Source organism: Ursus americanus, chromosome 6 (genome assembly GCF_024610735.1).
Source record: "Ursus americanus isolate L20-20 chromosome 6, mUrsAme1.1.p, whole genome shotgun sequence".
NCBI classification, from domain to species: domain Eukaryota; kingdom Metazoa; phylum Chordata; class Mammalia; order Carnivora; family Ursidae; genus Ursus; species Ursus americanus.
The window spans coordinates 61,358,209-61,370,590 of record NC_142132.1 but is presented as its reverse complement, the minus strand read 5'-3'; the positions used below and the strand labels follow the sequence as shown (position 1 = coordinate 61,370,590).

General features: G+C 45.3%; 1 protein-coding gene across 3 annotated transcripts in view; it reads left to right on the top strand.

The window, feature by feature from the left end:
• The window catches only part of ARID5B (AT-rich interaction domain 5B), a 176,366-nt gene that overhangs the window by 125,330 nt on the left and 38,654 nt on the right, over positions 1-12,382 (top strand). Inside the window, exons 1-2 of one of the 3 annotated variants that reach the window (XM_045783336.2) lie at positions 4,878-6,430; positions 7,872-7,984. In XM_045783336.2, the coding sequence (XP_045639292.2) occupies positions 6,427-6,430; positions 7,872-7,984 (117 nt within the window). In that variant the 5' untranslated portion in view covers positions 4,878-6,426. The other 2 variants (XM_045783335.2, XM_045783334.2) reach the window with 2 other exon arrangements.

The following is a 12,382-nucleotide window of genomic DNA, read 5'->3' as shown; positions in this document are numbered from 1 at the left end:
AAAAGCATTTCAGACTGGATCCTTAAAATAGCCTAAATTTAAAAAAAAAAAAAACAACAAGTATCTTAAATTAATATTCTATTCTTATTCCAGACAATCATACTGAGAGACTAAATCTGTGTTTATTGAATAGTTTTCAAGAAATGGAAACAGAAGTTATTTCAAAATCTTAAGAAGAAGTACACAGTCTACATCGAAACGACATTCTTCATCTAATTGTTAATAGCTTTCGTGCAGTTTTTTCCTCAACGTCCAGCATGATCTTCTCCATTAAGAGTGGAGCCTGAGCCCCAGGGCCTGGACATGGACCCCGGGTCCCAGGCACCCAGGGAGAAGAAGAGCAGGAGAAACGAGTTGCCAGCTAGAAGGTTGAGCCCCTGAGGCATTTTTAGAGACCGTGTTTGGTTTTGCTGGGTTTGCGACTCCTTGACAAGACCTTGCGGCTGGGGAAGGAAATCTGACCCTTTGTGTGCCGCGGTGACACCGGGACCTCTCTGCAGCCCGTGTGTGCACTGTGCGCCACGCTAAGTCCTCAGGGACCCACTCTGCCCTGACCTTCCTTGACGGGATTGTAAAATTTGGACTTTGAAGGCAGAAGGGTCTTCCATCAGATCCTGATGCCATGGTACGGACACCTCATCACCTCAGAGACGAATAAGCATTTGTGAAACAGCCGCGGGCCGCCACCTCGGTCCCTTTCACGGCTCCGGAAGGGGACCTTTCCCTGAGAATGGGCCCCCGACGGATACTGTGAGTAACCAGAACAAACCAAGGGAAGTTGAGGGTTTGAAAGGTCGGCCACGGATTTCCATCTCCTTCCCTATTTCCAGAATTCTCTCCTCAGAGAGTCAGGCTCCTGAAAACCCAGACTCTCCCCTCCCTCTACACCTAGATTTAGCTCCCAGATTTTCCCCTCATTCTGTAAGTGGTAGTGAAAAGTGTCTCTAATCCCCTTCTTCTTTGGCAGCGGCCTTGCAGACAAGCCTATTATACACTTCTAGAACATTCCTGCATTCCTTTGGAATTCACTACATTGTTTCAGAATAATATATAGATAACATTTGGTCATTTAAATTTCTCTCCCTCCCCAAGACACAGAGGGGAAAGAAAGATAGAAATCTGCCTGTCACTGCTGGTAAAACCTGACTAAAAAAGAGTTTTGCTTGTGTTTTTAATGGCAAGAACGCGTGGAGTCACATGCTTTCAAACCAATTAGCAATACAGATGAGCTAGCAAATTGAGTTCCATTTATAGGGTGGGGGAAGGGGAGAAGTCAAATAATCTGTGTTTTTAAGTGTTTCTGAGAAATGAAGACCTCCGGGGCAGAGAGAAGGCGGATCAGGAAATAGCTATGCAAATCACATGCCTATGAAATTACTAAAACTTTGATCAGGGGCATTAACAATTGCTCCAGCATTCACAAGTATGAAACAAAGAGTGAGTAAGACTGGGCATGTTTTGGAAGGGATTACAAGAGTGTTTACTTCCATGGTTTGTTGAGCAGTCAATGAAGTCCACGGCTGTTTTGGACTTCAGCGGCCCAGGCAGTCCAGGTATGACAAATGCACTAAGACATTCCACTCTCATTAGTGACCGTGGGGATCTCAGCAAAGCTGACAAACAGCCAGAGTGGCTGGACCTCGTCTCGTGTAAAGCCTGCTTCATTTTTTTTTTGTCCCCTGCCCTCTTTCTAACAACACAACTGCTCACTCTTCACAGGAGGTGGAAGGGGGCCTGGGTTCTGAGAGAGCGGGGTTCACTGGAAATGCTAAATTGTGCCTATGGGCTCGGTGGTCCAAACAGCGCCAGGGGAGGGTTTGTTCAAAGGCAAACGTGGACCCTCACGGCAGCCACGACATTCAGGGGGCAGTGGCATGGGCCCTCAGGGGAGCACGCAGCGGTCATCGCTCAGGGCATCCAAGAGAGGGCATTTTGCGGCCGTCTCCTGCCCAGGTTCACACCTCTGGCCTCTTCTCTTTCATGCCTTCATTTGAGAAAAAAATTACTCTGGACAAGGAAACTGTCAGAACAACTGTGGAAAATGGTAACACTCTTGCAGTGCGTTTTGTTTGTTGTGTGTCTTCCCTCTCGCCTCTTGCTCTCAAGCCATCATTTACGTTGGAGCGTCCACAAGATGGAGTCAGGCGCGTTCATGGCCGCGGGGGCTCGAGTCTCAGACAACACAGTTGTTTCCCAAACATTCCTGTTGGGTGTAGAAGGTTGTTTATGGGAAAACAGAATAAAAGTAAACCTGAACATTGTTACATCTATGTGTCATGAATGCTTTGCACATTCACAGAAAGATTCAACGAATTAACAGACTGTGAGTACCACCAGCGGCCCCCACCGCTTCCTGGCCCCACTCTCTTAGGTGTGGAGTAGGGAGTTTAGGGAATATAGCCGCAGATTTGAAATAAACGTCTCAGGGAATCATTTATGAATTTTTAAAATAAAAACGTTGGCTTTAAGTTAAAGCCAAAATGAGGGCTGAGAGCTTCTGTTTTTCTTTTCTTTTTTTCCAAGTATTTGAAAACTGAAATTCTGTAAGAGATTATCTGTGAAATGCCTTTCTTTTATTACACCCATAAATTTCAGGAGTGGCTTTGATCAAGCCTTCTGCCATGCTTGGTTTCTAAATCTTTTACTCATACATTAATAACTTTAAAAACACTCATCCTATTTTTGTTGTAGTGAAAGAGGAAGTTTCTAAATAGTCAAAAGGGAAACATTGAAAATAGAACACAGTAAATGATAACTAAATTAGGGTATTTTTTTTCCAGCAAGAGCAATGCTCCATGCTGAAACTTGCCAGAGTATTTTAAGATTATTGTCTATAAAGAAAATATACCAGAGAATTGAGATCCTCAGAGGAAAGGCATTACAGAAATGCAAAGTATTATCAGTAATGCATACTATACATGGAACGATGTTTGTCAGTCCCTAATACATCAGTCAGAGGAGTTTAGTTTTCTGGCTGGTGTTTAGTGTTTCAAATAGACACACACACACACACACACACACACACACACACACACTCACGCACGCACAAAACTTGCAAATCAAGTGAGTTAACGCTCTGCCAACTTCCTCTAGATATTGACCCCAGGGGTCAAACTCTTAGGAAAATGATGCCTGGTTTTCCATCCCCCTGATTGCAGTCCCCACCAACAAGCAAGTCCTATCTCTAAGTGGAAGCTCACAAAGAATTTCTCGAGAGAATATGGAGCTGCTTTGGCAACAAAATCCTCTCTGCAAAATGAGAAGAAAGAGTTGTTAACTGATGAGTCAATCCAGCTTTTATAGCAGTTTATCTTCGTGGTATTTCCAAGAGCATAAATGTTATAAAAAAAGAGAGACGGTCATGACAGGAAGAACACAGTAGAAAAAAACAGGAACGTTTAAGCCAAAAGCAATTTACTTTGCCAGTAACTGGTTACATTTCCTTTGTTTTATTATTATTATTTCAAGAGTTGGGGTTGAGCCGAAAGTTTCCCACACCTGCACTGCCCTGACACATAACTTGTCAGAACCCATAGTGTAGTGAATATATACATGAATGCCTGGAAACTCTGAGCTTTTAGACGCTTTAAGAAAACAAACCCAAAAAACCTTGTTTTGCTATGTTATCTAAAAAAAAAAAGGGGCTCTACTTTATTAATATTTGACGGAGTTAAGAAGAGGAAAAAACAAAACACATGGGTCAGATGTCAAAGTAGCCCAGAGCACTGGCGGTCCTGATGTTCCCGGGATTAACGCCGATGGAAATAGTAGTGACTTCACAAAGGTGCATACTTGTTAATTTCATGACGCTGAGTAAGAGGAACAGATGGGCAGTCAGAGAGGAAAGATTTTTTAAAAACCACAGAGATCTTTCATTGTGCGGGCAGAAGAATCAGTGGCCCACTGCGAAGGGGGAAGGTGCATGGCGCTCTAAGGTTTATTAGAACTGTCTGGCTTTAGAGGAAACCTTCCACCTACTGCTGAGTCAGGTCGATGGGGACCCTGCTCCATGACAAGCATGTAGGATGGCCACCTGAGATGGGCTCTAGCACCCTTGTGCTACGTGGTATTTGGGTGTTTTCGTTTGGGGAAAGCTCCCTGGTGACTGCCAGCCCAAATTAATCATATAAATATCTCCTTATGAGACAGAATGAGTGCCTGTGTCTGTCTCTTAGAAGTTACTTAAAACAGGGACTCTGAGGTCCAGCTGCGTGGGCTGGAATCCTTTTGCGACCCGTAACCAGTTGTATGACCTAAGACAAGTAACTTCATCTCTGTCTCAGTTTCCTGGTCTGGAAAATGGGATTAATAATCTCACCTTCCTGTTGGTTTGCTGCGAGTTTTAAGTGAGTTCTTGTAGGCAAAGTGCTGACTGGCGCAGAGAAAGTGCTCAGTAAATAGCAGCTATTATTATTATTCGTGTGTAATATTGAAAACATTCATGTAAAGAGCATTGACTGAACTCTGAATGAGCCAGGCCAGAGCTGGGCTGTGGATTATATACACATGTAAAAGTCACTGTGCGTTTATTGCTTCACACTATTTTATTTTTACTTATTTATTTTTTCGTAGTGGAACTGACTAGAGCCAGTTGTTCTACCAGCAAGTGTACCGCGGGCTTCCCACGCTCCTGACCACCACGCCATAAAGCTTCTGCTTCCACTCGCCCGCCTAGCAAATGATTTGTTCTCTTGACTCAGTAAGAAAAAAAAGGAGCCTGGGAACCAGAATTTTTACTCCCCCCAAAAAGCCAGCCCCTCAATCCCAGAGCTTCACCTGGGATCTTATAGATCCCAGACATTTCGGATTATATTAATAAGGGCTCCCACTCCCCAAGTCCTGCATGCTCCAATTCTCCCTGGGACTTTGAACCTCTGCTTTTCCGGGCACGGGGGCACTGGGGGCAAGATCACAGCCCTTCCGTGACACCAGACACAAAGGCTTCACAGTCATCAGGAACCAAGGGCCTTAGGTTTTCTGTCTCAATTCGCAGGGCAAACTTTCAAGTCACGGGGTTATGTTCCCGGAGCTCAGGTGTGAATAGTAAAGGTGAATGCAGCTTCACAGGTGCCCAGAGTGACAGGAGCGCACGTGGCCGGATTGGCGGGTTTGGCTTGTGAAGACCTGAGGGAGGTACATGTGGGCATCTTTAGTTCCATCAGTCACTTACTCATTCACCAGACTGGTGTTATGTAATGCCATCTCCTGGGAGTGCGCTGGGCAGGTGACAGATGAATGTGACATGGTCCTGCCCTTAAGGACTGTCCGACTGAGGATAATAATAACCCATAAAGCACAGCTAAAGTACCAAGAATACAGTGGTGCCCTCCAGAAGAGAAAGCCAGGAAAGGAGGGCAGAGGGGAAACGAGGAGAGCAGTATTTGGGTTTGAGGCGTGAGCGATTGGTGGGATTTGCCGAGCCTACCTGAAATGTCAACGACTTGCCTCATTAGGAACAAAAGGCTTTTTCTCTTGATCAGATCCCATTTAGAGTTTAAGTTTGTGTGACCAGAATATTAGGTGTTAGCCTGTTCTAAATTTATAATTCTCAGAATCTGCTGGGGAAGGGCATGTGCTTTTCTGGGTTCTGAAAACAGCTCAAAGAATAGAGAAAATAGACCCGATTTGAGGATGACCTATTGTCGGTTCCCGGAACATTTGCCTGTATTTAAAACAGCCCGTTCAGTACAAGTTCTATCTAAAAGTCCTTTGGGATTTGAAAGCTTTCTGGAAATAAATGCTTTTAGGTTTAAATGTGTTTTGCCAAAATGTGAGGCAGGAGAGATCATAGTTAACAAGTCTGAGGACAGAGGCGATCGTGTTTTGTTTTCTCTTCGTGAAATGTCTCAGACCTACCCCAGCTCGTGCCCCCTTTCTGTCAGCTTTCTGCTCGGCTATTATTCTGATAAGGGACACGAAAGTACATCCTTCCCTCACGCTCATTAAAGTCTTAGCACTTGGGTCGGTTGTGGAAACACTTCTGGGCTACACTGAGTCTTCAAACCGAAATAGCCCACGCCTGGCTGCGGGCTGGGTCAGTTCATGGAAGGTGGTGGCACGAGGCTGTGACAGGGGAGCAGGAGGTCAGGATCCACAACACAGGCCCGATGAAATCACCCAGCCCGTGCAGGGAGGGGGAGTGAGCAGAGCCCTCCCTGCCAGTCTGGCAACTCCAGCAAAGTCCTCAGAGCTCATCCCACACACTCCGTGCTAGTCACTGCTGTGTGTTTACATGAGTAATGGAGCTGCCGGGGGAGGGGAGTTGTAAGCAGAGCGCCGAGCCTGGCAGCTCGCATTCGCGCTCGCGCTGGGAGGGAAGCTGACATCCACACCAAGTCGAGACTTCCAGGGACGTGGCCGGGAAGCAGTCACATGCTGTAGCTTTCATGAGCACAGACATCCTCAGGCAGATGTTTGTCGACTGGAATGGGTAATCGCTACTTTCTCTTTGCTTGATTTTTGTCTGTGAGTTTGTTTACCTGTGATCATTCCAGGCTGGCTTTGGGGCATGGACTTCTGGACACTCGTCTGGGGCAGGGGGGGAAGGAGAGGAGAGAGGATGTGGGAGGGGGAGCCTGAGCCCCACGAGCGAGCCACTTTTGTAAACTTTTGCCCGACTGTAAAGACAGCTCTGCTCTTCTGAGCTTTCCCAACAGCAGAGCTGTTATCCACAGGAGAAAATCAAATGAGTGGGACTCATTATGTTGGGGAGATGAGCACAGTATCAGATGTCCTAAAACCCCGGTTAACTGTGTGTGATGTCAGGAAGATGAACAACAATTAAGAGCGTTCGAGCTGTTCAGAATTGGTGCTGTCATAATCCGACCTTAAAGCAATAAAAAAAAAGTGTGGGTGCCTCAAAAGGGCTGGAGGAAAAGTGCTTGGGGTGTAATTCATTCGTTTGGAATTGTTTGAGGGCTGCTCGGCTAGTGGTTTGTTTTAATTTTGCTCGGCTTGGGTGACTGATGGAGCTCAGCGTGAAAGCTGATGCCGGACAGTCAGAGCACTGGATAAACAGCAGCCCTCTCTTTGCTGCTTTCTGTGCGGATCTTAAAGGCGTTCGAGCTCAATGTCAAGGATGAAATACAACTTTGATTTGCATCTTGTCTGTGGCTTTAAAAAAGTATAATCTTCATGGAATCGGGCCAACTCCAGGATGATCTTTGCAAGTTATTTTAAATAACCCTCAAGATCTTCATAGAAACTATATTGAAAAGGAAAAGAGAACATGCTGGTTTGAACGTAGCTGCCAGATTTGCTGAGATTTGAAACATGCTGGTCACAATATTATTAGTAAATACGTGTAAGAATATCTTTCTAATTGTTATCATGAATGCGCTTTCTTTAGCTCTCCGTCTACTTATTTGTATCCTATCAACTGATTTGGATCATAATTTAGGAGAACGCTCAGGTCTCCACTTTTGAGGAGAGAGGTTTTCAAACGCTGCATTACTGTGATACTGTATTGGGCTGGCATATCACCTAGGTTTCTGAAAACGAGATAGAAACAAAAAAGAATCATCTCGGAGCCTGGCTTAGGGTTGTCCTTCAGCTCAACATGTTTCTTTTCTAACAATAGGGAAGTGCATGTTCCTTATTATTGTCCTTGAGAGCCGAGAGCTTCATTTTATTTATACTAATGAGATGCGTTAGGGTGTCATCGATTAGCTCTGGGAAGCGCGTACGGGGCTGGAGAGTCTACCAGGACGGAGCCCTGCAGAGAGAAGAGCATAACGTGAGGGTTGGCTTCCACACATGCGTGTGCTCCTCTGAACAGGTTGGAGGGCCCCACTCTGCTAACATTTTTGCTCTTTAATACGGAAACCCATGCAAATGAAAATGTACATCAGTTGTTCTTCATTTGTTTTCAGCGCCAAATCTTAAAGGCAGACCACGCAAAAAGAAACCATGCCCACAGAGACGAGACTCATTCAGTGGTGTTAAAGATTCCAACAACAACTCCGATGGCAAGGCTGTGGCCAAGGTACGGTCGTTTGCTCCCTGCTCTCCATTTGGCTGCATCTTTTTATTTCTCCTTTTTCTCGTTATCTCTCTGCTCTTGTGTCTTGGTGGCAGTTTTCCATTCAGAATCTGACTTTGGTGTTCACAGCTCTCTGTGTCTGTTCCCGCCACCTCCCCTCCCCTGGGTGGTGGGGGGAGAGGGGAGCGTAGGCATTTTGATTAGTCAACAGAAAGACTTCCCACCTCCCAGTCTGGCCTGTTGGGTAAAGGACAGATGATTAAGCGCCCACGTCATCGAAGCTGAGATTTCATAGAAGGTGACACAATGACATAGTTTACTCTGCTTGTATCAAAAATAGACCAAGCTGAACAATCCTCTTTCTGAACATGTTCATCTAAATATGTTGCAGAGATTAACAGAGGATGAAATTAGAAATGGCTAGAATGACGTGTTTTAGTTATATTTTTTCAAAGTCACCTGTAATTTACCTTAGAGTAAAACTGAAGATAGTTACCTGTACGGAAAAATAGTTACATAGATACATGGACCCATATGTACATTTGTATCTTCTTAAAGATCTCTATTAACGCAGAATGAAAATCCCAATTCTAAACTGTTTTTCGGGGCCCAGGCCTGTTTTGCCCAAGCATTCCTCAGAGTCTCGAAAGTGCATGCCTGAGGTATTTAGCACCATGAGGGGTGAAGTGTCACTTCGTATTTTTAGACTTTCTTTTTGACTTTTGTGGGGTTGGTCAGATTTGCACGGTTCTGTTTACTGGGTGTTTGTGCTTAGGTGTTGATTCTGTGCCAAAGACAGCAATACCCCCTTTAGGACCCGAACTGAAGACCAGATTTCAACTGATACTATGCTTTCAGATCCAAGGACTAAACTTATGAAAATGGGAGCATTTCACTAGGGGTGAATTTGGAAGATTCTGATGTAGGAAAATATGAATTTGGTTCTGTGTCGGCAGTCTACTGTTTCTCTGCCCTGTATGCCGCTCCTCTTCCCAGTGCAATGAAGCCAACCCTAGACAGTCACAGTTTATAAATCTTATTTTCAGCAGATGATTGTTTTATCAGGAAGGTCTGAGGACTTTTTCGTTAGGATTTCTTTATGCGTCCAAGAATGCAAAGGGTTAAAAAGAGATCAAGGAGCAGAAATGTTTATTTTCTGGCTACACACAGATCTGTCTTTCCCTAAAGTAACTTTTGTCCTGCTCTTTTGACCTTCTGCAAACGAGTGCACGTGGGTACCAAGAATGACATTTTCTAGTAATTTGGACATCTCAGCCCTAGAACTACCTATCAGCTTCTGTGGCCTCGAAGAATGTCAGCAGGAGCAGTGTATTCCCTGTGATGTGGTTTGCAAGATACCGTAGAACGGAGCGAGAAGGTTTTAGGATCTTAGCCTTCAGCCGAGCTTGTACTGCCAGTGTCTTACGTTGGCACCCTGCCCCATACCTCCGAGGTGACATCATGTGTTTACCCCAGTATGTTCTGTACCTGAGCCCAGCAGGATGAAGCTCCTTCCCATGTCATTTGGAGTTACTAACGAAGTATGCCTCTGGGAATTTTACAAAACTCATACAAATTGTTCTGAAAGAACAGCACCTCCAGTATTTCTCACCACGGAAGGTCACTCAAGACTCACAGTAGGACCCACAAAACCAAAGAGGAGAGGAGCCTCTTCTGTATTTGATGGTCACTGACTTCTTAGGGTTTTCGAGGGGACCCATTCCACACCCCTCCCACCAACGCTGCCGTTCAGACTCTTTACAAGGAGGTGGGTCATCCTTCCGTCGTTGGTTTCAGTGGTGAGTGGATGAGGCACCTTCCGCGGTCAGCCCCTGGGCATTGGTCTAAACACCTGGGTCTTCTCAGAGTCTTGGATTACAGTTCTGCCTTGGCTGCTTCCAACGGGTCTGCAAGACCACTTCAACCAAAAGAAAGAGACTAGTAGGTCTGAAGTATGGAGGGCTTGTGTGTGGACACAGACAGACAGATGGAAAGTCTCTACAGAATGCACAAGCCACCTCTGGGACCAGGACAACCACTAGAAAGGCATTTATGTCGTAAAGGGGTCTTTCCTCATGAAACACTGTCAAAGAGATTACGACCCTGTGACCATCTGATCGCTTGTTGAACTGGAAACAATATTTCAGGTGACAGTTTGGCTTTATGACCAAGGCCCTTGTGACTGTGTTTTGCCAAAGTGTCTCAAGCAGACGATTTCTAACCATGGATATGTACCAGCTTCCCGCAGCTCCACACAGCAGAGCTTTCTAGGGTGAGAACCCCTGGATTTGTGGTCTGCATGGCTGGAAGAGAGTAATTTGCCCATCACCATCAAAAGATTGCTCTCTCTCAATAAGAACATCAAAGCCAGCTTTGCAAGACTCTGTTTTTTAAGGGACAGAGGATCTCATGGCTTTCTAAGGACAGCAAGAGTCACACGGGGAAGAGGCTACCGGTTCTCTGAAGATGTCTTGAAAGCTTCCAACCAAATCCTGCCATTTCCTTGGAATCATCTTATGGCAGCAGATGTGGGCCCAAGCCCACTCAAGGGGTGACCTGTACAAGAAAAATCTTCTCAGTCCAGGCCTCTAGTGGAAGGCCTCCACAGATAGAGGGCAAATGACTTTTCACATTCTGTAAGCACTTCCGAAAGGCCAGAAGTATATTACAGGTGGTTTATATTCTAAAAGGAACAAAAAGAGGGAATCCATGGTGTGCTATATGTTCTTTCGCTTAAATCACAAACATCCCTTTGATATTTCACAAATGTGATACTTGTATTATTTTCACTATGTTTCATCCGGCTTGGTCCTCAGAACCACCCCCAGGAATTATCCTTCCTGCTTCACTAGGAAGAAGATGAGGGTCTCCTAGCAAGTTGGTGACCACATCAAAATTAGACTGTAGCTTTATCTTTCTTGCTGGTTCATCACATCTTGCTGCCCCAGTTGAAGGCTGGATTAGTTATAACTCAGTCCAGTGAAAGGATGTGGTTAATATCAAATAGGTGGTGGTTCATTGAAAACATTAAATGTGGATTCTTTAATGAGCACTTCCTCAATCACTTTAGAAACCCCAAAGCTCCTAGTGAACTCAACAAGTAGAAGGTGTTTGGGTTGGGAAAAACAGATCCAGTAATTAACTGTCACCATCAAAAGGTTGCACTTTCTCAAGGTCAACATGAAGACCAGCTCCTGTTTAAATTTGCAGGAGGTCAAAATGTTAAATTAAAATGAGAATATTTGGGGTAAATGTGAAAATATGTAGAAAGGAACTTGGCCAGGTCCTACCCAGAAACAGAGTAATAGCCTAAAGGGCTCCTTTATGTTAACTGAAGAAATGTACGGAGCTAGCCTGAGAAAGACCATTGCTCACTTCTTACAAAGCATATCCGCGTGCCCCCACCCCCCACCCCCGAGAGGAGAAACCTGCTGGCTCACCCCCCAAGGTTCAGGATGGAGTTCAGTAGATGGCAGCCTGGCTTTCCCAGGAAGCTTCTCTGCAAAGCAGGGAGTCTGAATGACTTTGGGCTTGGTTTGTGCACCTGGTCCGAGCTTTCCTTCTGTTTCTGGGTGTTTCTGCACAGTTTGAGGCAGAAGGTTAGGCAGCCATCTAGACACCAAGGGAATGCTCATTCTCCCGTAACAGTGGTGCTTCTGGCCTCATAATATAAATAATAGCCCATGATGGCTGCAAATTTAAGACTCGGCCTGTTTTACATACAAATCTTATATCTACTCCTGTGTGTGCAAAACCAGGGTTTGGGGTGAGGCAGACCTGAGTCTAAACCCAGAGTTCTGCCCCCATGAGCTGACTAACAAAGTCCATAACCTGGCCGAGCTTCATTTTCCTCAACTGTAAAATGGCGTTACGGACCTCCCTTTGACGGTTGTCATGAACGTTTGGTGGACTGTGGGAAGCCCAGGGCACGGTACCCAGCTCATTGTAGGGCTGCAATTGATACTGGTTTCCTTCCCTTTGCTCAATGCACAATAGAAGGCATGGAGCCCTGTTACACTTTGGAAACCACCTAGTTTTATCTTGTGTTCCTCACTTGACAGACCACGTTTCTAAGCTGTAGGTCCTGCAATGCCCGCTAGTGAGCTATGCTTTGAAATGGAAGTGTGTCTTGACTATGGATTCCATTTTTTAATGAGTGTCAGTAAATTATAGTTGTTTAATACCACAAGCCCTAGAATGAGGCCGCCTGGGTTCAGATCCCAAGCTCACCACTTACTAACTTGGCCATGATCCTGTGGCTGTCACTCATCCCCTCTGTGCCTTAGTTTCCTTGTCTCTAACGCAAGAATAATCACGTGCCTTGCTAGGGTTGTGGACATAAAGTGGATAATACCTCAAAAAGTGCTTAGAACAGAGTCTGGCTACATCGTAAGCACTCAC